Source organism: Brienomyrus brachyistius, chromosome 3 (genome assembly GCF_023856365.1).
Source record: "Brienomyrus brachyistius isolate T26 chromosome 3, BBRACH_0.4, whole genome shotgun sequence".
In the NCBI taxonomy this organism is placed as follows: Eukaryota; Metazoa; Chordata; class Actinopteri; order Osteoglossiformes; family Mormyridae; genus Brienomyrus; species Brienomyrus brachyistius.
The window spans coordinates 5,407,410-5,433,614 of NC_064535.1; the positions used below are offsets into that span (position 1 = coordinate 5,407,410).

A 26,205-nucleotide genomic window follows, 5' to 3' on the forward strand; every position below is an offset into this window, starting at 1 on the left:
AAGACAGAAAAATGGAAGATGAGACATCAGAAGAAAGAAAGAGACAAAGGTGAGGGTAGGGTGAGAGATAAATGGCTTTTTGCGGACGCTGGAAGCGCGTGGCTACTACAATGGCCAGGCCTGCAAATTGACTTTCAAGAGTTCTAATGGTTATTTAAACCAAAAGGGAAATTGTCAGGCAGTTTTGCGGGCCGTCTCCTGGCAGTAACACTTGAGCCGACCCCTTTGCTCCGGGGCCAGACGGGGCAGCAGTGGACCCGCTTCCTGTGCGCCAGGCCGCGGGTCCCTGGGTGACCCGTCGTCTGCAGCCTGCACTTAACGCCGGAGATAACGGGACCTTTATAGCGGGAGTCTGGTGACAGACATGAGCAAACTGCCAGGCCGGAGAGGGACAGGGGCTCTAGGCTCGCTGGGATTGGGGGCTGGGGTCCGTTTGGGGGGTGCTCGGCCCACCAGGGGCAGGCCAGGGCCCGTGCCAATCTGCATGGCCAGACAGTGTGGCTGCCTTGGGGCCCGGGCTCAGATAATGCAGCCCCCTACAACCTGCAAGGACACCTGGGGTTCTGGCGAGAGGCAGCACAGAGGTTGCGCAAGCGGAGTGATGTACTCCATCAGCCTGGGGGAGAGGGCCAGCTTTATCTTTACAAGCAGTACAGCGGCATCAAGCCGAAAAACAGAAAAAAGGGTCATGTGACCTAAGGTGGGATGAAATGCTTTAAAAAAAACAAAAAGTCAAGTTGACTTACAACGTAACTGGCTTTTCTGTTTATCTGCAATCTATTTGCATGCTAAATTAAATTATCAGAGAACACTTCGCCCCCTCCCCATTAACATATACATTTTGCTTAGGCGACAGCACCAGCCCAGATTCTGCCCCCCCATAGGGTGTGAGAGCTGGGGCATTAATGAAGGGGACAGAGCAGGCTTGCGCACTAGGGCCCCCGGTGACAGCAACTTGCACCATCCAACCAGCCTGATTTATTACCACACTTGAAACGTCACTCAGACCATCCACGCTACCCCCCCCCCCCCCCAGCATGACGCACCCCACGCTCCTTGCCAAAAGTTGGCGGAGACGTGACCATTGCCTGCCTTTCATTTGATGAGTCCCGTCTGTCGAATCCTGCAGGTCGATCACAATCTTTTGGATTTCCATCTTGCTGACTCCGTCGTGGGAATTCCAGGTCACAACAATCCATAACTCACCCATACAGCAGTGATTTTATCCAATCCGCTAAACGGCTTCCCCTGAGGGTGCCGCGTTTGGGGCCAGCCACCCTGTCGCTAATTTCCCCCACCCGCTAGTGTCAATTCAACACCCAGTCATTAAGCTGACAGAGGCTGGACCCTTGGCCAACTTGGGAGGGTAACACGAGACCCCTCACAGACGAGGTCTGTCAAGATGCACCCCAGGCGTCCACTTAACCTTTAACTTCCATGTCCTGGCCCCAGCCACTGTGGTGTGTGCTCATGAGCGCCGCCCCAGTGGGAACAGTGCTACATACCCCCCCCCCCCCACAAAACCACACCCATTCCCAAACATGGTACCTTTAGAGGAAAAGTAAACGCACACCAAAGTGCAAATAAAACCGCATCCATTTTATTGACACAATTTCAAGAGCATATTGCACAATAAAAGTTTTATTCAATCTTGGTGGGACATATCTCATTTTTATTATATAAATGTAGAGCAAAAAGCCTGTGACCGCACACCGAGACCCTGTGGGACTACAGAATACCGCCCACTTCCTGCCCAAGAACTGTTAATGCCTGTCTGTGGTTAGAGAGTCATTACTAAATTCACATATGACAATAAATCTTTAACAAATTCACCCCACACATTTTCCTGAACAAAAATGTTTCAAAGTTGCCGAGCACCAGTTGGTTAACATACTCACAGAGGTACAAAACACACACTACAAATTTCAGGGGATAAGGATTAAAATGGGGAGGAGAGGGGGATTAAATTAAAAAAAAAAGAAAAGAAAAAACCATGCCAACCGCCTGGACGACTTGAGCGGGGTCCAAACGGCCCGCTCATTCTTAGGAGGAAGTCTTACTCGATGTTCCCTCTGCCCAAGTCCACCTGGCCTGGGCGGCTGGTCCATCGCTGTGGGACACTCACGTTTCCGCCGCTGACTGCCCACTCCTCCGCTTGTCTGAGGTGAATGTGCAGCCGTATACATGGCCAGGGAGGCAGGTGGGGCGCGATGGTCTGTAGGGGGCAACACTGCTAGGAAATGCAGGAATAAAGGGAGCAAATCATTGAGCAACACAGGTCTTCAGTCTCATGGCACGTGCGCCCAAGGACTCGGTGGTGCACAGCCAGTCCTCATCCTCCTGATGCTGTACCTGCCCTCATGTGTTTGGCTGAAATGCGTTTCCATGATCGAAATCAGAGCAGGAGATTAATCGCAAATCACTTTCATTTGGACAGAGAATAGTCTGTTTTGGGGGGGGGGGTTGGTGACACAAGGGCAAAATAAATGGATTTACATGTAAAGTGCGGACCAGGGTTTGCATCACTACATGCCAGACCATGGGTCACGGGGAAAAAAAAAATTAATAAAAAGCAAACAGGAAACAACACCAGCATAGGAGAAGGTCGCCACGGTGACCGCAGAACCAAAACAGGATTTGCCGCGATGAAGCAGGAAAATGAGACGGGTGATAGACACAGCCACCCGGCGCCTTCGAAGGCAGCGGCGGCAGGTTGTCATGGCGAGTTTGCATGACTCTGCCTCTATATGAGGGTCATCGGCTTCAGGAGGTAAGGGGGGCGGAGCCAGAATTCTGTGGCACCGGCTGACTTGCAGGAAGACGCCCTGCAAGATCTCCACGTCCAATTGAAAGGGGGGGGGGGTCCCCTTCTGCCCGCCAGTGGCTACCAAAAGCTGGTAGAGGTAACAGGTTGAAGGACAAAGGCCCAGACTCCAGAAGCAACAGCTGGACGGCACCAGTCTCACGTTCGGCACCCCCCCTCTGCAGAGGGCGGAGCAGCGTCTGCGTCCTGGTGCTGCCGATGGTGCACGAGGGTGACACAGTTTGGAAGATCGTCTCACTGAGGGCAACAGCCTCCAGAAATGGAAAATCACGGTGCGGTGGAACGTGTACTGCTATTGGACAGGAAGAGGGTGGGGTTTTCTGTGTGCTGCCCAATGAACTCACACCTGGTCATTCAAAACACACCTTGCTGCTTTAAAAAAAAATAATAAAAAAATTAAATAACACATCCACTGGCTACTTCATCCAAAGACATCTGCAGGCGTCTGTGAGAATGAGGAATAGAACGACATGAAGCACTTCCACCGACATCCCTGGTCCAGTGTCCTCTGAAGGGGGACGAGAAATACTGAAGGATTCTGCAACACCCTACTGATCCAAAGACCCGCAAACTAGAAACAGCGGATGTGAAATGAACAAAAAAAAATATAAGAATAAAAATAAAAAAAAAATTAAAAAGGGACAAGCTCCACGACCGGCAGCACGCAGACAGGCCTCGTCCTGCCAGAACCTGAGGTGCGGGTCGGGTCGGCCCGGGCCGCTCAGCCGTGGGACGAGAAGATGGGTCTGCTGATGTTGCTGTTGGTGGTCATGGCCGTCAGCTCCCACCTGGGGAAGGAGCAGGGGGTGAGAGGAGGATCCTTATTTACAGCTCCGCCCCATGTCAGGCTGGAGGGGCCAACCTTCAGACGGCCCCCGGTAAGTGTCGCCGCAAAACCAGTACATTGAATTATGAAACAGGTTGGAGAGCAACATCTGGAGGGTGGTCCTGACAGCACATACGTATGTTTATCAACATCAACACCGTCGAGGTCCCACGAGAAGCACTTATCACCCTGCAAACACACACACATACAGATAACTGGCAGATTTATGATGCTGGTGCTCGGCGTGTGTGAGTCTGCTGTGTCATATCAGTGGACCTGTTTGCTTTGCTATCTGTCTGTGAAGAGGGCCGCCCCCTCCAGGCCAGGAAGGCGAGGAGTCTGTCTCTCTCTCCACCAGGGCTAGCAGAATGGGTCCCAGTCACCTGGCAAGTGGAGACTGAGCGGCAGGCCTAGTGTTAGCCCGCGGTGGGCTCAGGCAGGCATCCCTTCACTTTGGACTCCCAAAGTTCTCCCGAGTGCCATAAGGAGGCCATTTGTACTTCAGCATCAGACATCGAGCCTCAACAACATCACATTACAAAAGTACCCGCTGAAATAAAGCCGTGGCTGGGATGTAAACGGGCAATAAAGTTTAAGGGCAGAGCTCGCGGGCGCTTCCATCTTACCGGATGTCATGTGGCAGAGCCGACTGATCGAGGCTGTACTGAATAACGGCTATTTTGCATAATGTCTTCAAATTAGGGCCTGGAAAAAAAAGAAAGCCAATAAAAGTGAATGAATCATCTGCACAGCCTTTTAACAGGCTATTTTTATCACGCCAGTCTTTCATAAGCCCGGCCCATTTATTCCGGTTCGTAAGCAGCGCCGTAAACCAGCGGTTCCGAGAAGGACTGGATCGAAGAAGAGCTCAGCTATACCCCCCCAGCCTTGGCCCAGCCCAGTCTGGCGCTCTGCCTCCCAGAAGGAGGCCACGGAGGCTACCGACACCGGCCCTTCATCCCAGCATCCTCTGGGGGGGCAACGGGCAGATCTCCAAGCTGCCGCCATATGGAAGGCAACGTGAGAAGTTGGCACAAAGTGGCTGGGGGGAGGGGGCAGCGGTGGCGGCACGCACAATGTGTTCTTACCCCACCTGCCACCTTGCGCCCGCAGGTTGGTTTCCTAACGCCCACGCACAGATACGCTACCCCCACCCTCACCCTGTCCGTGCTTCTGGCCCCGCCTCAGGCTTGCAGGAATTGGCTTTATTTGGTAACGGATCCTTCCGGAAGGGGGTGGGGTCATGTGCCTGAGAGCAGGTGACCAGGAGGTAAAGAGAGGGGAGGGGCAGCAGGGCCCAACCCCGGCTGCAGGGTGGGAACCGTCATTGGACCGTTAGACGAGGACATTAATAACCAGACTACGTCTCACGGAAAAGCGCATCCCTGGTAAGAGCCAGGAGGAGGAGGTGCAGGTACTCACTGAAGTCCAGGATGTACAGGTCCGAATGGTCCATCAGGTTGAATTCATCACCCATCCCTTGTTCCGGACACGGGCTGCAGGGACACCGGAGTGCAATGTGGGTCAGGTGTGGTTCAGATGGAGCCACGTTCCGCACCGTCGCCACCGCGCCTTGCCGGATAACCAGGTGGATGTTGGGGCTTGTCACAGTGGTGTCGGACCCAGTAACACCCGGCGACCGCGCTGATTAATGGAAAATGCCCCCCCCACCCCAATCTCCAGCCGCGTATTCTGAGTATGTGTCAACCTGGCAGGACAGACAGGAAGCGAGTGCTTGGGGGGGGGCGTGTCCACATCCTGTCGCTATCTTTCAGAATAAAGTATGTGTTCTTCTGCTCCTGAAACCTGCGCGCATCCCCCCCCACCTCGTCCTAAGCTGTAGTGACTCACAGCGCCACCAGTGACTGCCCAAGCATTTGCCCAGCAGGGGCAGACATGAGTCACCTGGAAGGTCCTTTCGGAGGCATGCAGGAACTGGAGTCATGTCCAGACTCACTGACATATACATAGAGACAGACACCTACAGGGGAGCAGCCAGACCGACTGACACAGACAGACAGGAGCAGCCAGACCGACTGACACAGACAGACAGGAGCAGCCAGACCGACTGACACAGACAGACAGGAGCAGCCAGACCGAATGACACAGACAGACAGGAGCAGCCAGACCGACTGACACAGACAGACAGGAGCAGCCAGACCGACTGACACAGACAGACAGGAGCAGCCAGACCGACTGACACAGACAGACAGGAGCAGCCAGACCGACTGACACAGACTGAGAGACAGACAGACTGACTGACACAGACTGAGAGACAGACAGAAAGGACCGAGCAGGCTCACTGACACAGAAACACAGAGATGAACAGCCAGGCTCACTGACACAGACAGACAAGAGCAGCCAGGCTCACTGACACAGAGGCAGACAGAAGGAAGGACAGATGGACACACAGACACAGACATACACACATACATACATACATACATACACACACACAGAAGTAGCCAGGCCCAGCTGTCATTGATGACCGCTCCAGTTTTAACACTCTGCCCATGAAGATGAAAGGGAGCTCTGGTCAACAGCCACATGCTCCTGTGTGCCCCCCCCCCCCCCCCATCCCAACAATCTCCCAGCCGGCTTTTATCACCCAGGTACAAATTCAAGAACAAGCGCCAGTCAGAATGAGGGAGTGGTAGTGGGAGGTCTGTTTTGGGTCCCCCCCAGGGGAGATCAAACAGAGAGTGTGGCCGTGTGCTTATCTGGTGTGCGCCCTCTCCCAGCCCAGTTGCGTTGTGCAGGAAGCGGGGGTCCCGGCCACATGGTAGCCTGTGGCCGGCTGATAGGCCAGCCTGTGCCATTATCGCAGCACATCTGTTTCCTGCCGAAACCAGAGGAGAGCCGGAAGACAGACACCTGTGTGGATCCAAGAGGGACCCCCCCCTCTCCAAACGCCACAGCGGGAAGGCTAGGAAGTGCTGTTGGGATCACCGCCATGGAGTTACATCCAAGCACTCGCAGAGAGAAGATTTCAAGCTGTAACGGACAGCCAGAGTAGCGCTTGGTGAACTAGCAAACATCACCAGCCAGTAACCCTGACCATCTACACCACAACAGTTCAGAGACCCCCCCCAAGCAACGCATGCAGAGATGCCTCCTACACCTAAGAGACAATTTGCTTCCCTTTACCACCATGTTTTATTTGACAATGCTGCCCATCACGCTGCCCCCTGAGGGGAATCTGATCGAGGTTGGTGGTCGCCTACAGCCATGTTCCTACGAGAACGGCTGCGGTCACAACCCCGCATCGGACAGGGCAGCCAGCACTTAGGGCTTCGTTCATTAACTGCCTCTGTGCCACCCCGTGAAACCCATGACATCCAATCCACTGACAATAAATACGGCTGTAAATATTCCCCCATGACACGGAGCACCTGACGACTGTGCCATAAATTGGAATTTCTAATGGACGTCATTCCCTTGTCCCTACGGTCGGATAAGGAGGCTATTTATAAACATGACACCTCAAAGCGATGCAGCTCAGAGGCAGGAACACAGGAGACCCAGGCACGCGTGAATCAGGGCGATTCAGGCCCTCGGAGGGACGCCACTCCCTCTGCCCCAATGCCCCCTCTTTCAGTCTTACTCCAGGATGTTTTAAGGCTTTTACGTCGCTAATCTTGCCTAAACAAATGGGGGGGGGGGGGGGGGGACCTTCGAGTTAAGCGGTCCAGTAAGAAGTGGGGAAGGGGGTGTCCCAGGGGACCAGATGGGGAACTCATTACGCCTCACCTCCTCCAACACCCCACCACAGGAGGTCACCCACCCCGGATTACAGCAGGACCTTTATCAGCCGCGCCCTGAGACTGTGGCCCTGCGCCGGACCGGTGCGGCCCAGTGGGGTCGGGCGCTGCATTAGGGCAAGTGGGTATTTATTTAGCCTTATCTTCGAGGGCACAGCGCGGTGTTAATCAAACGTGCCCTATGAACTCACTAAACACCCCCCCCGAATGTTGTTCTGCCCCGTAACCTTTCAGGACAGGGGGGGGGGGGGGGGGCTGGGAGAGGGGGCACTAAAGGAATTTATTGTTGTTGCAGAGGAAATTGATGCAACCCCACAATAATTCAAGCCTGTTGTTTTAATCCACTAAAACTATGTAAACAGCGGTTCAGCACATGCTCCCTACGTCCACTAAGCATGGTCCAACATCATCCATGTAAACAGAACCAGCAGCAGCATCACCATCCCCAGCATGACGTCATAGCCTTAGCAGAGTACCACCTACAGCAGTACTCTCAGCATGCAGGGCTGGGGAACGTAGCATCCTATCTGCATCGCACACGGTAACACGCGCTCCCCTTTACACCAGAGGCGCTTGGTTCAGTCCAGGCACAGCGTCGACACTTTGTGGAACAGTCCTGAGCAGTCATGCAGCCATCAAACCCGTCAGAGTCACGGAGGAACGCCTGAAAGCCTGTGCACAGCCCTGCTTTCACGGGCAGGACCAGAATCTGTGGAGGTGTACCTGAGATGGACCAGAGACAGCTCAGGGATGGGGGGGGCAACAGAAGCAGGAAGGCCGTCGGGACGCACTGCTCACGCCCGTCATAAAAACACCGTTAGATGTGAAATTGACCAGAACGTTAACAACACGTCATGCAGGACAGTCACCGGTCACCCCCCTTCGGTTTCCCCTGGCTGCTGTGAGAAGCCCCCCAGGTGTGACTTTCCTCTCTCTCCTGGTGTTTGATGGCCTGTGTCTGTGACGTGATCAGAAGAGAGCCATCGAGCGTAATAAACGGTGCTCCCCCAGGGGGGACACAGCATGGCTGGGCTGCCACTGTGAACCCAGCCTTCAGCATTTCACACACAGCTCGGGGAGGGAGGGGGTCTAACCAGGACTTCCAACTACAGGCGATTCCTTTTCCCAGCCAATTTCCAGCCCATTAGGCCCCAGCGATGTTTACAGGGACCTCAGGCAGGCAGTGGGACAAAACGGGGAGGAGAATCACCATCCTGCTCAGGGCCGTCTCGACCCGACACGCTCTCAAGCTGTTACTCGCCAGCCACATCCTCATTCCTGCAGCAATGTGATCCATGCCCCCCCCGATGACCTGTGCCCCCCCCCCCCCCATACACTCCAGCTCTAAGGAAAGTCATCATGCCCAATAACTTCCTGTAGAGTGCCTTATCTGCTGGCCCAGACGTACACTGTTTGGTGGCGCGTGTCCTAGTGCTGTCCTCATGCTGCACACCGGCAATCCGCAATACACAGGGCACGTGTGTGGAAGAGCAAGATCCTGGCAGAAAGAGACATTAGTCATGGAAGTGTAAATGGGAATGGCTGCCAGTGGCGAAGACTCTGACTGGTCAAGTGAGATCCTGGGCATGGGGTGCACAGTGCTGCACTGGGGTGTCCCTTACTGCAGGCCTCACCCATCACACTCTGCCCCACCACATCCATTGCGTCCTCATTACTCTGCATCCGAAGCCACATACTTGTTTGCTATGTAGTAAGTGAAATATAGTATGCAATGTGAGCAGTATGCCTGACTCCTCGGTATGGATGAGACCAGTAGAGGATCAGTACAACTGTAGCTGAAGTACAAATGTTAGTAGAAAACAAGTTACATAAGTTGACTTGAATAGGTAGTTTTTTCTTTGATAGAAATTAAGAACAATCTATTTATTTTTACATTTTGGGGGGCTCAACTTATGTCAACTTACACATCTGGGTCAGGCAGTATGCAAGATGGTGACCACGGCCCAATAACATGCGTACTGTTGTCATGCATACGTATAGTACACACTATATTAACGGCCGATTAGCAGGCTTCTAACAAAATTCAGTATACTGCGCAAGTATGTGATTTCAGACATACTCTACATTCCTGTTTTAGAATGTGGTCATTGTTGACACACCACAGCACACAGTGCACAAAAACATGTTCTCTGCAATTAACCCATATGTGACAATGTGACATGGCAGGGGGCAGCTAATTCGGCGCCTGGGGAGCAGTGCTTGGGGACGGTACCATGCTCGGCGTACTTCAGTAGTGCCTTGCTGGTCAGGGATTCAAACCTGCAATCTTTCAATTCCCTGTGCTTCCGTAACCATTAAGCCACCACTGCCCACAGTGTTTTATGGTCAACAGTGGTCAAAATACTGTTATTGTAATGGGATGGCTGGCGTGCAGCAGGAGGGCAGTTGTCGAAGAGGTGCTATCAGACAGTATGTGTATCTGGTCTAGCAGATAAGGCACTAAGGTTTTATTAAGTGCTCAACTGCTCAAGACAGTAATTATAATGTCTTTCTCATTCGGTCCTGTTAAAATCAAAATCGATACAAACCATCCATACACAAAGAATATTACAAAGTAATAAAGTCACTGTTAAAGATTTTCAATTACCATAAAAAACAAAACAAAACAAAACAAAAATGGGAACAAAACAAAAACAAAGAAACCATGTGACTCTGGGACAAGACCCACCCTCTAAGTTACGCATCTAATTTACTGCGTCTTTAGAACTCGGCTGGGTATCTTCAGCCTTCTAAGTTAACTCTCCTCCCCTTCACATTCGCCACCCGGACTCTAATATTGTTGTAACTTATCTTTTCATGCTTGTATTCACTTTGAGTGACTGTCATGTCATTTCTGATTTACTGGTGTCACTGTGTGTGTTGCTGCTGTATTTTGTGATGTTCCCTTGACTGTCCTGAAAGGTACCTATAAACACAATGCAGCGGCAGCGAGCTGCGTGCCAAACGCTGCTTCAGACACCAGATTTCTATCCCCTGTCTAACAGATGGCGGTCTTCCACAGCCGTGCCTGGGCCGAAACGGGAAGAGACAGTTTTCCATCGTAAATGATCTGAGCCGTACCCACGCTGACATGGCGCTGCTTACTTGCAGGACCGAAAACGTGATCACATCAAGCTGGTTGCATCACCACCCTCTCTGATTGGTCGAAATGCAATCAGTGCATTTCACAGATACCGATGATCTGCGTCCGTATGCATGAATTACAGGGGCAATATGTAAAAAATTACATATTCCATTTTGTATTCATTATTAGTAGCACCATGCATTGTAATGTATCGATGTATGAACATCCTACTGAAAGCGCAACACAGTGATTCTCGTAAACATGCTAACAAAAATGAATGAGAATAATGATATATACCCTGCGAACAGTAGATAAGCATCTCTTCGAAATGTCACGTCACTCCGTCCTCTAAACCTGGCAACACCTTTACCGAGCCAAGCCTTTTGCAGTGGAAAAATCAAAGCCAGCTGGAACTGTACTGTAACTAGTGTCTCTTCAGAGTACGGCTCAGGTACGGTCTGGTTCCCGTATGGCAAAGCGCAGAGAAAGGCTTAGGCCCTTGTCTGCTTCCCCTTGATATCTGGGCTGTGCAGGTGAAAGGTAGGTGTCAGAGTGTCTGTAATTTTACTGCAACGAATGCAAGACATCTTTCCGCATTATAAGTTAGCGCCAAGGGCAAAAGCAAGACAATAAAACGTCATTATTAAATACTAACTTACTATTGTCCGACCCAGATTTATTCTCTCAATCTATGAGGCCCCAAAGCCTCCCTTGCTTGTCCTATCTCTGCCCCCCCACCAGGCCTGGACTGGGGAGTGGGGGGGGGAGGGGGGTGGATTAAGGTGCCGGTGTGGAGTTAAGCTTCAGATGAAGCCAAAGATGTCAGCTGTGGGCAGACACATGGCTGCGGGGTTAAGATTAGCGAAGTCGAAATGACAGACAGGTCTGAAACTCACGGCTCGGGGTGAAACCTGAGACCCGAAATGGGGTCTAGGTCCTGATGTTTGCTTCCACTGCAAGTGGGAAACAAAAGGGAAAGACGGAAACACCGGGAAAAAGTCGGGGGGGGGGGGGGGGGGTAGCGATCTACAGCATTTGTACGACATCATTTCTCGGTGGCTGCTTTATCAAAACATGGAATGACATGGTCAGGAAGTTTCAAGTAACAGCAAGTCTTGCAACTTTATGGAGGAAACGGTGCGGTTTCAGCGACCGCCAGGCTCACGCCGGGCCGAAGCAGGAGGGCTAGCGGACATCCAGGCCACCGCTAAGGATGGCTGCGTGCAGGAAGTGGAGGGCGGTGTCCTGACGGCAAACAGAGCTTGTCAGCCTCTGGTCGGCACGTCACACACCACTGGCGTGAGCTGGACACGTGTAGCTGGGCTTTCGCAGACGTCTCATTTAGTGCCGCATTTAAAACCTCGTTAGCGGGGGGGGGGGGGAGTGAGTACACATAACCCCACCAGCCTTCCCTCACCTTCACCGGCACCACATATACACCCACTTCCTGTACATTGAGAAGTTGAGGAGGGGTGTTAAAGGCTGTACGGAGAGAGCATCTGGGGAAGAAGTTCCCCGCCCCGATTTATCCAGATATCACCTGCATACATGATGGAACTTCTGTCACTCACAGGCTGACCCAGAGGTCAGAGCCAGGCGGGGTGGGGGGGAGGCAGGTGATGGTTAAGACAGCAGAGTTTTTTTTTTGTGCCAGACGTTTGCTTCCTAAGGCTGCAGCATTGCTGTCCGGTGGGATTAATGAACGACAGTAGAAACTGAAGATACGAAATGGAAAACTCCAGTCAAGGTGTAGAAAGTGATCCGTCCCTAGTTCCCGTTTCCTCAAATGTAAACAACACTTGGGGTGGGGGTGGGGGGGGGGGGGGTCAGAGACCAGCTGCCTTACAGGCTGCAGCCGTGCGTCTCCGTTACATTCACAGCACGGTATTTTATACACGTTTTCTTGAGTCACGCTACCCTGTTGGACCAAAACTCACCTGACACTCATTTTGTGCAAGCTCATCAACAGGTCAGGTACTCCCAAACAAGACATAAAGTCCTGGCCCCTCTTATACATTCCTTATGTTATTAGCACCTCTGTTGCAACATCACAGCGAGCAAAAAAACTGCAGAGAAGACTCACTCGATGAGCCCTGAGTGAGACACGTCAAACTCGCCTCTCAGGATGCCCAAGAAATAGTGGGCCATCTCAAATCATCTCCCTCTGCCATCTAGTGTGCAGAAATATGCGACACAAGAGGCGGCGTCCGGTGACGAGGCAGTGAGTCACAGTGGCTTCACCCTCTGAACCACGTCACCGCTGCCTCTCTGGAGAGCGTGCGGGGCGCACACGTGGCTCTGCGAGAGTGCCTTGACAGATTTTTTCACGCCCACGGACCTGGATGCGGCAGATGGTGCCCCCGCAGCCCGGAATGGCAAAGCTGACCCGATCGCTCCCTCTCACACACCTTCTTTCGTGTCTATTTTTGCCCAAACTGCAGCACTTTTAATTCTCTGCAGGGATTGAGAAGGGAGTGTCAACGGATCCCTGATACAAACTCCGCCAAGGTGATCACCGTCTTCACACGCCACAGGTGCCGGCACTAACAGCTGGTCACTGCTACACAGGGATGCATTATAATTGAGGACTGACATTCGCAATTCCACCTGAAAACAGCGCCCCCTGTACGGCCACATGCTGTGTGACAGCACTAACTTTGCCATCATTGCTGGAGTCTAATTTCAGAATAAAAACACAAACCGAAGAAACAGCCTCGTGGTAAACTGAGGGGCAAGGTCACGGGGTCACCATCGCAGAAGCGACACAGCACTCACAATCCCAGGGTCACGACGGCGTTGACAAATTAGCTGGACAATTCGCGGCCACAAACAAACAAAGGTCGCAGAAGCAAGGCATGCGGCTGAAATGCATATGGGAGTTAACCGATTGCACTGGACTGGTCCCAGTGGCTGGCTGGCTTTAGATAAAGCCCTGGGGCTTGGTAATCCAGGAGTTCTTAAGGCTCAATTTGCAGCTTTCATCCGCTAATCCACCATTAGTGCCCTCGGCCCAAAGCACACAAATATACAAGGAGGCGCACAGTCACTATGGCCAGCGAATCAGCGGCGGTAGGAGCAGGTCGCAGCCAACCCCTCGATGATGATTCTGCTAAAACTGGTTTTTAAGCGAGGAAAATGAACAGCGCACTAACAAATCACAGCAAATTAAATACATTAAACTCTAAATTATTACTGAATTCAGCCAATTTGAACTATTTCCAGGACGGTCTTGTTATTTACAAGTGTTTCCTGTCAGACTGGGCCTCCCGTTCCACCTCCAACTGTGCCTCGATGCAAGCTGACGGCTTTGCTAAACATGTGACGTGCTGACGCAAAACCCCGTCGGTACGTCTTTAACCGGCACAACGACACCCTCCCTGCCATGATTTTTTCACCGGAACGCCAGGAGTAATAAAAAAAACAAAAAAAACAATAAAAGTCCCAGGAAGAGTGACCCAGCGCCGTCGCGGCCAAGCTGCCCTCTCACAGCACGCCAATCTGTCGCGTCCCCGACAAACATCCTGTCGGACAGAGAATGCCCTGTTCCCAACCCCGCGGAGACCAGGCGGGGCTCCTGGCCTCAGCACCACGTGAGGCGGCGCGCAGGAAGGGCGATGACATCATGCTCACACGCGTGTGTGTGTGTGTGCACACCCACGGCACACTGCACAGCGTGACAAGCAGGGAGCGTATCTGCGAGGTTATCGCTGCCCGCTTTCTGCGAACTTGCACTATTCCAGATTCGGGTGCTTTGGATTAGACTGGTAAATGGTCCTCTCATACCTACGGTTGAATTACGTTAAAAGTGTGGCGTGGGTAATGGCCGCTTTGTGCTTTGCTAACTGTTGCAAGACTGTATCAGTACAGAGGTTATGGCAGCATGGCTGAGGCCAGTAAAGAGCAGCAACTCACAAAACCCCAAGGGTAAATAATGGATTGGCAGATACCACGCATCACTACAGTAAACCCCACCCTCTCGCCATGAAGGCAAAGCGCAGACAAACTCTAGATGGCCAGTGTGTGGTCAAGCCGAACGCGGAGTCTCCCCCGGCCATAAACGAGTTCAGCAGAGCCCAGGCCCCGCAGCTGGCTCAGGTTTCGCGCTCATGGGGAGGGGGCGACTCCCAGGGGCAATAAATCAGGACGTCCGGCAGAATTTCACGCCCCTCCACTGCTCAGCAGGCCTGTTTACACTGCTGTAAGTGGCGCTGAATGGCTGCCACTAACACCTAGACTGCTCAGGCCCCATAGGGACTGTGAGCACGAACACACACACACACACACACACACACACACACACACACACACACACACACACACACACACGACGAGTCATTTATATTTACTGAAAATGATAAGCAAGAACACTTAAAAATAAATCAACCCTTTAATTACACATGTACAAGCCAAAAAGCCCCAGCTACAACATTAAAAAAATAACCTGACTAAGAGACTTCCTGTCAACTGACTACAGGTATTCACTTGCACAAAGAAGCTATCGAATAGTGCATAAACCCACCCCCCCCCCCCCCCCATGCCCCATCTGCCGCGGGCACCGAAGGCCAGTCACCGAGCTGCCCCAGGTGCTGTTCTGTTGGGCCTCGATCTAACCCCTTTGAACACAGTGGGCTCGCGGTGTTAACGCTTTTATTGTGCTTCACTAAAACAATAAATTATCGCGCTACAAATTCCTGCGCTTAAGTAAATATCATAAACAGCAGTGAAATATCAAGCGAGGGCGCTCTGTCTTGTATCAGTCTGAGAGGGCGGCGTTCCCAGGAAACAAAGGGCCAAAACGTAAATCTGAACGAGTGTCGCAGGCCGACCGGACGCAAGGTGCCCGCAACGCGCTCCTCAATCGCGGGGTCGCGCAAACAAGCTGTTATTTGTCCGCCCATAATCGCTTCGCTTATTTCAGTGACGTTTCTCCAAACACAAATAAACACCCGATGTGGTGTCTGGACTGTTTCAGCTGTGGTGGATGTAAGGAATTATAAATACAGAGAAATAATGGAAGCACGGTACTTTTCACAGAAATTTAAACGTGAAACAAACGAAAATGAACGACACACACCCCTGCAGTTCAGCTTGACGACACACAAGCTTCCCCAGGTGACAGAAGGTGAGCAAGCAGACCAGGTCATTTAGGCAGGGGGGTGGGGGTGAGCTTTTACTTTCTCAGCCCCAGGGTAAATAAACGGTGGAGCTGCAGAGCCTTGTGCGGAGCAGTCACCCCAAAGGAAGCAGGCGGGCGGGCGGGCTGAGCCTCTGTGTGGTCCGCTCACACCGGGCTTGTCGGGATCGTGTTCTAATTTGTACAGTAACTAGAAACAACGCACAAGCAGGAGAAGCACGCGGGGAACGGGGTGACAGACGCACGGCTGGGACCTGCCGCCCCACACGAGGCCATTCCCAGCCATCTTTCCAGCCAAAAAGTGAGAGTTTCTTCAGAATCCTTAAGGATGGGATTCCATGTATCACTGCTGAGTGATGCATTATAGTTCTGAAGGATGTACCTAGGAATTCTAGGACCAGACAAAATGACATCTTGCATATGATTTTATGTATTGACTGTAAACCGTAAAACCTCACCACTTTGATTTAAGGGCCTGCTGTCAACATAGGCTTCACTGTCTGCTGTACTTCACTGTCCGCTGTCACAATTGGCCTGATAAACTTTAACTTCAAGAGTGTGCTAGCTTAAGTATAAAGTGAGCTGCTAAAAAAATTAATTGTGCTCGTTGAAAATTATACTTAAAAAACCCTCTACATTGGTCACTAAGTTTATAACACGCAAGACTGAGATAATTAACTAACCACTGAAAAATAAACAAATAAACTGCCAATACAGGACTGGCTGCTCAGCAGACTGCACCGGCAGAGAGTGCTGGAAAAGTACTTCTCAGCTCACCCATTAGGAGAAGCTTGCAATAAATCTGTGGGGTTAAAATAATCGTTTTCTTTGCCTCGTCAACTTAAACCCCCCTGCTGTCACTGTTGGACAGGAAATCATGATTCCTGAAAACAAACTCCGCTCTAATCCCAAGAGGAAGCCATCAGGCTGAGCCAGCCCCAATTAATAATGCCCGAGTTTCACTCTCCTGTCCCGCCTGCCCAGACCTCACTACTTTCCCTAATCCTGTCCAAGCAGCCCGCCCCCGCCCCCGGCCCCCACTCCCCCACAGCATAGTTCCAGGTGTTCTACACTAACTCCACGATCCAGTTTCTCCTCATTACAAAACGCAAAAACCAAAATAATCTTGCCCCCCCTACTCCAAACACTTTAAGATTCTTACACGGGCCTGACTCTTAGAAGAGCCTGACTCTTCTTAAAGGCTGAAAAGCCCAGCCTGACTACCGCAGGTTGACCGTCCCGCCGTTTCCATGACAATCCCTCTCACATAACAAATAGTCGCTGTCCCCCAGCAGCCATTTTCCCAGGCTGCTCCGGGCACCAGCAAACAGCCCACGCACAGGAGTTTCAGGTTCTAATCGGCTAATAACGAGGGCTGCGAATGGAGCAGGGGGGCTCCCTGGGGGGGCTTATCAGGGCGAGCGTGCCATGGCGGAGCTGCAGACAGCTAATCCCAGCACCGCTGGGCCCAGCGGAGCGCCCGGCTCAGTGGGGCTCAGCTGATAACCCCACTACGCGTCCATGGGCCGCTGATAACGGGGGTCTCCTGGATGGTGCCCAATGAGGGAGGCAGGGGGCCAGTCAGAACTCCGGGGTGGGGGGAGCTCTGCCATTAGCTACCTTGTTACACGGCTACTGGGCTATCAGGGCGTCGGGGGGGGGGGGGGGGTTCTTAATTAAGCCTTACTGAAGACACCTTTCCCAGCCATTCTGGAGGCAGCAGCTCACGCCCCCCCCCCACCCCTGTATCACAACTTGAACAAACTTCCATACTCAGGTTACGACAAAAGTTTAAGAGTGAATACAACTGAGCTAAAATAATAATATATTCTGTACAATGTTGTAAAAAAAAAACAGGAGATTGTGGCACTTGGAGTCACCAGAAGGAATGATGTGCAGTCTGCATATCAAAGACTGGCCAGCAGGGGGTGTCTTCAAGTATGGCATAGTGCACCTATGAGCCCTTTACCTGGTTCCACCAAACAGGATGATCTTGTCTCCCACCATGCAGCAGCACTGACGCCTGCGGGGGCATGGACCTTTCCCCTTGGGATCCACCTTCTTCCAAGAGAAGCTTTCTGCAGACAGAAATGTACGCACACACATTTAGCGTGGAGCCTGGGGGGTCTCTGACAGCGACGGGTGCTGAGTGTGTGAAGGAGTCAGACACCACAGCCCTGGTCGCATGGCACAGCTACTGCACACCCTGAATCGCCCATGCCCCCCCCCCCTAGCATCGACGTCACACTTCACAGACGGCTGCCCTTTTGCTGAAATGATGCAAAATGACTGGGCTGCCACTCACCCAGCGATGCCAAATAAGGGCCCAATGTGCTTAGCCAAAGCAGCAATTCGGCGGCGTCATGCCATCACCATGGTAACACAGCATCTAATCCAAGAGCACGTCACCGAATGAGCCCTGGGCATCCGTGGGAGCTGCAAAGCTACAGGATGACTTACTTTGCTTAAAAATGGGTCATGGGCACAGGCATTTGCCGAAGGCTACAAAAAAACCCACAAATAAATAAAAACACTGGCATGGGACACTTGGAAGAGAACTATATACACCAGCAAACCATTTAGTGCTTTTACATTAAACTGATTTAAAACAAGACAGGAACAAAAGTAGGTTCTATCTACAGGTCCGCGGCATGTAACAGAACAAATGGGACACCTGTGCTTTTAATTCTACACCATGTTCAAGAGCAAAGGGTGACAGAGATTGGAGGGACTCCATCTTTTTAATAACGCGTGGGCGGGAGTCTAAGTCAGCAGAATGAGGCCCGGAGTCCGGCGGCGCATCACTGCGAGGGACCGCAGCGTCCAGCTAAAATTCTTCTGAAATCCAGAATGTTTAACCCAGTGTTTAACACATATTGTGCTCTTTTAACCCGCTGTAAAACTCTTGGAGCATCAGGGCAAAATGCCACAGCTAGATCGGCGCAAGGACCTCACGGTGCCAAACCCGCCAACATAGACACTCACAAATCGAAGATCTCGCAGCCGAAAGCCGAAGGGGCCACGGCGACTAGGGGGGCAGGATTTTAACGGGAGCCTCACTGACCTGGATTAAACTTCCAGAGGTCATTGAAGTGGCGATCCAGGCGGGCGTTGTAGCCTCCAAAGATGAAGAGCTCCCCGTTATAAGCGACTGCAGTCAGGGAGGAGAGGGAACACAGACAAGAGTTACCCACTCATCCTCAGAACGTGGAAACAAGCAACAGGTTAAAGAGGCCTTGGGCAGAGCCTGACTGTATGGCACTGGGTGACCGAATGTCTGTGAATGGGCAAACAGGCCCAGGTTATCCTGCTGATCACCAACATACAGACAAACAATCATATGCTAGGGGCAAATTAATCATGTCAATCACATTTACATTTATTTAGCCAACATTTTTATCTAAAAATGCAAGCAGGGTCAGACAGTCTCTATGGCAAATGGGGGACTTTGTTCAAGGGCCCAACAGTGAAATCACTCTGCCAACTCTGGGATTTGAACCGGTGATCCATCCGATCCACCTGATCGTGGGCACACCACCCCTACAATTACCCTAGCTGCAGAAGCTGGAGTACCCAAAGTCGTCCCACATCACATAGAGAGAGTCATCTCAAGTCCAAATACACAAACCGGAGGCAAGATTCGAACCCCTAACCACGAAGAGGTGAGGCAGCAGTGCTATCCCCTGAGGAATGCCGAAACAAATTAAGAGAGACCTCAAAAACTGCAGCGTAAAGCCTGTGCCCTTCGTCAAAGAGGGATCGACACCAGCTATCTGACACAATCACATGCGCCGAGTCCTCAGCGAGGCGACCCTTTAGATGACCTTGTTGGCCTCACAGTTCAGGGTGGGCAGTGGTAAATCTCAAGGAGCTGCCTCACCCAGCCCAGTGATGGACCTCGCTGATCAGAAGGGTTTCAGATAAGACGAGGTCGACAGACCAGCTTCAGTTATGAGAACAAGGCTAAGACGCAGTCTGGCCGACAAGCAACAACCCCTCTCCTGGAATTTCACTGTATTTTCTAAGGCCAACTGCACAAGTTACCCAAGGTTACACAGTAACTAAGAGTTTTAAATTTATATGTGCACAAATTGACCTTTCTACAGCAGCCATATTTCTCAGAATTATTCCTAACAATAACATTGACTATTACTGGTAATGACTTTTTGGAGTAATCATCTGTGCCACTGTGGTGCCCCCTAGTGGTGAGACTGTTTTGTATTTACATATCGATCTAAGTGGCTTTGAAGAAAGCATCTGTAAGTACGAAATGCAATTCCAGAAATTAAGTCTCGCGAATGAACATAAATCTCAAACATGATCCAGGCATTGTATGATAAATATACATAACTGCATGAGTGTGCATTTGTACACGTTTGAGCGCACGTGTGTTATTCATGAACAACAGCATATTTTCTGTGCATGCGTTGCGCCACCCACAGGCTGAGTGGCTCCGGCGTCCCTCGGGTAGCAGCTGTGTGGAGGGGGAGTCCAGCCAGCAGTTGGTGTCTGTGTCAAACACCTTGATCTTGTTGCAGTAGATCTCGTTGTTGGAGTGGAAAGGCCCGAAGCGGTCGGCCCGGCCCCCGAACACAAACATCTTGCTGCCGATGATAGTGGCAGAATGAAAGTCCCTCCAGCGAGCCGGCGTACCCTGGGTGAGAGGAAAAGGAGACAGGGAGCATTTTCACCTCACTGTTAGCCACCTCCAGCTGTTAGACGCAGGCCGATCAATGCAGAGCCATTTATATCATCCTAAACTTCATAAATCATTCTTAAAACAACATTTACACTTCATAAGAATTCATCGTACATTATACCTATTTTCCAGAAGAAGAAAAATATCATACACGTTTATTCTCTCCCTAGAAATAACATGACAGACAGTAACTTAGGCAAACAGTGCCATCTGGTGGCCTTCTTATGTAACAAACTTGGCAGGAGACCAGGCCTAGCTGAATAACCTGTCAACGAAATAACCGGCCACAAAGCAAACGGTCCACGCCTTTTGTTTACTGCTTAAATAGACCCATATTGCTAAAAAGATCAGCCATTTCCAGAAAGGACGAGGAATATACATACAAACAAAGCATAAGGAAGAGTGAATCCATGCAACAAAGACTGAAGGAATGTAGAAACCTGTATCAGTTATAAAAAAGAAAAAAGAGCCGCAAGATGTGACAGCCGCCACAAAGACATCTTAAGACATGTCACAGAAGGACCCTTCCCATGATGCCGTGTTTCCTCCAAAACAGCCCAGCGGCTGCCGGGAGCAGCCAGACCTACAGTAACGAGCTGCAGAATGGCCGTCAGGCGGGGCAGGAACACGTGCTAATCCGTTCTGACAGACCGCCAGAGCCCTACAATCCCACACAGCACTGCGGACTTCAAAGCCTCAACCAAGCCCCGCTGGAGCCCCAGACCCAGGGTAGTGAAAGGATCCCAGACAAGGGATGTGATATCTGGTCGCAAACCTTCTAGGCCTCAACTCTATGGTGACACCACTTATTGGGAACCCTCCACACCACCACTGCCAAAAAAAGCTGTTAATATTCTTCCACAAAAAGACACCTCAAAGTTTCCACTTTCCTGCTGCAGGTTCTGGAGAAACAATTCAATTCTAGTGCCCACCTTCTGATGTCAAGTAACCAGCTTAATTTGCTGGTGCGATGGTCCACACTGCTCACAGGCTGCGTAATAACCTGTCTGCTCGTGTTAGTTTATCTCCTCCGTTGCGATTTTTAAGTCTCAATGAAAAACATATTTTTATTCTTTTGGCTTGTTGCCCCTTTAATGTTCTGCTTAATTTGCGTTTATTTTCATTTTATTTGTTGTCTTTTTAAATGTATTTTCTTTCTTGCACTTTATAGCACTTTGGTACAACTTTGGTTGATTTTAAACAGGTCATTTAAATAAATCTGCCTTTGACCTGCATTCAAAGACAGGAACAAACCGGAGAGGGCCTAGAAATACCGTGACCATCCCCTGCCGGATGACCGCTTTCACCTGAACCCTGGTGACACTCACCTTGGCATTGACCAAAGACCAGGTCACGGTCACTGTGTCTAGCTTGTGGATGTCATTAGAGAAACAGTCAGCCTGTAGGGGAGAGAGAGGCATGGGAATAAACTGACATGTCTTATTCCCTCTCAGGATATTCTGCGCTGTCAAACATCATCAGTGGGCGCAAGTTATGCCCAAAATCTACCTACAAGCTGCTCATATCCACCAAAGATGTACATGGTCTTCCCCAGGACACAGGCCGAGTGCCCATCTCTCGCTCCTGGGATCGTCCCGGAAACCTTGGGTGTGGACCACCTGTGATTGTCTGTGGCACCAAGGAGAGGGGGGGGTGAGGGGGAAATGGCCTTGCATGATGTGAAAGAACCTGTAGGTCCAGTGGCTTCTTCCCTGGGGCACCGCTGTCTGCCATTCTATTCTACCATGCCTTAAAGGCAAACAGAATCTTGAACAGATTGCATTGTGGGTACTGGCAGAAACTCACTGACGTTGAAGGCGTAGAGCACGTTGCAGGCCCCCTCTGTGTCGTTGCGCCCCCCCCACAGGTAGATAGTGTCGTCCACCAGCACGGCTGTGTGGCCGTAACGCATGTAGGGCACCTCCCGCGCATGCTCCCTCCCGCCAGTGCGCACAGGTGGCAACTTCATCCAACGCAGTGACACTGAAAAAAGAAAAAACAGAGGAGGAGCTGGGTGTGGGGTCGTGAGCACAGCTACACCCACATTCACCTGACACACCACTCACATTCCAAACATGTCTCTAATGAGGATTCTAATTAGCAGGGAAGCTGATCAAAATGTAAAGAACAGATGTCAAATTCTTGTACTTTCAGAAAAGGACACAATTTGACATGCACTCGAGGACAAACTGGGTCACAGGTAGCTACTGCTGCAAATCGACAAGCCAAAGCTAAGACATCTGCTGCGGCATTGAGGTTTTAAGGTGGGGTTTCTGTGCTGAGCAGAGGTGGAAGGTGGGGGGTTGGGGCGAAGACACAGTCATGATATGAAGGCAAGTCGAACCAGGGCCCCAGACAGAACAGCAGCACCTGCACAGGGTTGACACCTGCAGTGAGGCTTGGGGACGGGGCGGCTGAGGCCTGGTTAGAGCAGGAAGCAACTTACGAAGTCGAGCTGGCTCACCTGCATTGAAGACGTGGACGTCGATCTGTCGCAGCGTCTCGTAGTCCTCGCCAGAGCAGTAACCCCCGAAGGAGTAGACTCTGTGGCCCACAGCCACCGCCGCGTGGTTGACCCGCCGCGGTCCACCCTCCAGGTGCACCGTCCACCGCAGCATTCCACAACCCTCACCCCCTCCCTCCCCCCTGCTACGCTGGCTCTGTGTAGCCACTGGCTAGGCCATCAGCTCCAGGGCGGGCCCACACATCATCCTCACCGTTGACCCTCAGAGGCAAAGATACAACGGGAGCCAGCCGTGTGCTGCGTTGTGTAAGTGCAGGAAGACTGGGGGTGTGCAAAGAGATTACTGCTTCCCGCTGGTGCCTGCCCCTTATCTGCCCCTCCTGGGTGAGAGAGCGAGAGAGAGAGAGAGAGAGACTGAGAGAGCCGTCCTTTGAGGTGATGTCACAGGAAGCCAACATCTATATAAACTTTCGACACCGCATTAATTTGCAGAAGCGGTGTGCACACGGGCTAACGGGCACCTTGTCGATCAACTGCTGTTTGCCTGTTTAGGGAGCCACATACACAATCCTGCTCTGACTGGGGAACAGCAGCAAAGCTGACATTTTCATGCTGGGGGGAAGGAGCTAAAGGCCAAAGGACGCACCGATTTAATCCAGTAAAAGTAACAGCTGCGGCATCTGGGGCAGCGGACCAGGGAGACAGGGGGACAAAAAACAAACAAAAAAAAAAACTGAGTATCAAATCTTACACGACAGATAGAAATAAAAACAAGCCCACAGGGCTTTTAGAGAGATGACTTCGGGTGCATAGATGCCACCGAACTGCGGAAAGTCCACTATACAATGTATTACAGAGTCAAAATCAAACAATTCTGAACTAGGACATTAAACCTGAAAACCATTTTTCTGATAGGTGAACGATCCATGAGCTGGATACTGTTCTTACAGAGACTGTTGGGATTCATTATTTCTGTTCAGCTATCTGCACATGCACAGCAGCATATTATATATATATATATATATATATATATATATATATATATATATATATATATGAGAGAGACAGAGAGAGAGACAGAGAGGGAGAATGAACCTAATCGTTCATTGGCATAAAATGACCCAACAGATCCAAATTGCCAGCATTTGGAACCAGTGCCCGTTGTTCAAAGCAGCCTTGGGTTCCACGGAAACACAACAACACAGGACAGAGGAATGAGCTGGTGGCAGGCCCTTCATTCTCAGCCGTGGGAGGCAGAAGAGACCCCATGGCCTAGGACAGCGTCCTTAGGCACACGAAGAACAGCTTCATGTAAAGGGGCTCCACACAAATCCACACATAGAAAAACATCTTATTTGTTACTGAGCTAGCAGTCGATTTTTCAGCACTGCACCCATACAGGACCTAAAATTTCCATACTCATTTCCACACAACAAATCTAGAACGAATAGCTCTTGTGCTAATAATGGACACCAAACTATTCACCGGCTAAATAACATGACACAACCAGAAAAACAAACGCCAAGGGACTACAACCCTCCACAGCACCCCTTAACGGACACTAAGCATATAAAATCAAGCCTTGGTTAATAAATATCCGTGCAGGCGAAGCGCCTAAACTAACAGATCAAAGCTGGAGATCAGTGAGGTCGAGCGTCCCTGCAGAAGCACCATATGAGCACCCCCCTCCCCCTCCTCCCAGAAAATTGGAGGCAGATGCTTAAATTACACACGGGCGGACTTACCGCGAGTTCAGCTGAAAAGCGGAGCCACAAGGTGACCAGAGCCCAAGAAGGAGGGAGGGGGGAAAATAGCTGACAGCGGCTGTCAGGTCACGAAGCAGCCTCGCTACAGACAGGTGGAGAACACGGGCTGGCACGAACCAACTGTTCAAGTGAACCTCAACCTTCTCAGTGCTCTTAAAAATAAATGCTGGCAGCGGGCGTTTCGCGGGCAGACTATTTCCAGCACATCTACCAGGCTGTCCTAACCCATATCACAAAAGCAAGCCTCGAGCTGACATGTGACATGAAACGTAGGCTTGTCCATCTGTACAACGCTGTGGAAAGCCAGTTGTTATTTCCTTATACAGACTACGCACATACACACCCCCTTGGGTTACACCCTGTCCTAAACGTTCTTTAACAGAAACAGTTTATCGCGATGTGCCAGAGTTCACTTAACTTCAAATTTGATAAACCCGTCCTTAGTGAAAGACCTGACAGCTGACCTGACGTATTAAACAGTACTGCTGGGAATTTGACCAAAGAACCAACTGACGTATTATACACCCGATTATATTTAACCGACCATAAATCGCTTTAATCCTCCAGAAAAATGCCACCAGACTTCAGTAACCCTCTCCTGGCGTTGTATGAAGGTAGGGAATAGGATAGGAACTGGCTGATTGTGAGGGGTGAGCAGGGTATCCGGACGCTGGTTTTAGGAGATCACCCGCTGCTGGTTTTGGCAGTGTCACGCCAGACAGCTGACCAGGCAGTAACGTAAACAAGAGAAAGTATCGTGTGCCCCCCGCCTCCACACTTAGGGCGGCATGTAGCGGGCTAGGCGGTAACCGAAGACTTCAGCTATTCCCCAGGACCTAGTTATCCGCGGCCGCAGTCCCGCAAACAGCGCTCACTCGTTCGACCACGCTAACTAGCCAGCTGCTAGTTACCGACGGGGTTTCATTAGGACTCGGCTCAAAATGCCCAGTTAGCCGTCTAGCGAGCTAATGCTGCGCACGCGAGCTCCACGGCTAACGGTGCGGCTCCCACGCCACAGCGCGAGATACGCGCACGAAAACCGGGGCATAAAATGCTTACCTGTCGGTCAGCCGCGCTCTCCACCAGCCGCCGTGTCGCCCGTGACGTTTTGTTTACCGCCGAGCTGTTGGCAATATGTAAAGTTATCGCCAAAACAGAAAAAAATCAATATACTACTAGCACACGCTAGCGAGCTAAGTACCCGGAAGGCTCAACTTATCCTTTTGAATATCATATCTTATGAACGTTTATTCATGTGTTATTTTAAAGTCACCATCGACTGAAATATTTTTATTGTTTGAAATACTTAGCAACACAAATCAATTACAATTACTTTTTCATGGAAATCGGAATACTTCACAAAGAGTGTGCGCGAGCAATTCAACGTTGCATTATGGGTATGTATTTTTAGCGACAGCAGAGTAAAGCGGGAGAATGAATTTCAGAGCGGGTAAAAACTACAAATACAGCCGTGCCTCGAAACAAGGCACACGTGACTTGACCCACCCACAAACCAGGAGAAACGGCACAGTTGGATTGGAGGAAAGTGACGAGTATGACAGTAAAGGCGTTTCGTTTATGAATAATTTGGGCAAAATATTAATTATGTGTATTAAAATATTTGGTTATGTTCAATAACCTGAGTA

At 50.9% G+C, this 26,205-nt stretch overlaps 1 protein-coding gene across 3 annotated transcripts; it reads right to left on the minus strand.

Moving 5' to 3' along the window:
- Positions 1–1,578: 1,578 nt before the first annotated feature.
- Positions 1,579–25,970, minus strand: klhdc3 (kelch domain containing 3). 3 transcript variants are annotated; one of them, XM_049007825.1, is made up of 12 exons: positions 25,893–25,970; positions 25,619–25,682; positions 22,794–23,173; positions 22,136–22,312; positions 21,843–21,958; positions 21,658–21,729; positions 20,071–20,284; positions 18,695–18,781; positions 17,600–17,708; positions 5,073–5,146; positions 4,277–4,355; positions 1,579–3,612 (listed from the first exon to the last, which is right to left on the minus strand). In XM_049007825.1, the coding sequence occupies exons 3-12, from the start codon at positions 22,945–22,947 to the stop codon at positions 3,546–3,548; spliced, it is 1,149 nt and encodes a 382-aa protein (XP_048863782.1). In that variant the 5' UTR covers positions 22,948–23,173; positions 25,619–25,682; positions 25,893–25,970; the 3' UTR covers positions 1,579–3,545. The 3 variants fall into 3 exon arrangements, with proteins under 3 accessions (XP_048863782.1, XP_048863783.1, XP_048863781.1); XM_049007826.1 differs by lacking the exons at positions 25,619–25,682; positions 25,893–25,970 and adding exons at positions 23,440–23,473; positions 24,539–25,583; XM_049007824.1 differs by lacking the exons at positions 25,619–25,682; positions 25,893–25,970 and adding an exon at positions 24,539–25,583.
- Between the last annotated feature and the right edge of the window lie 235 nt (positions 25,971–26,205).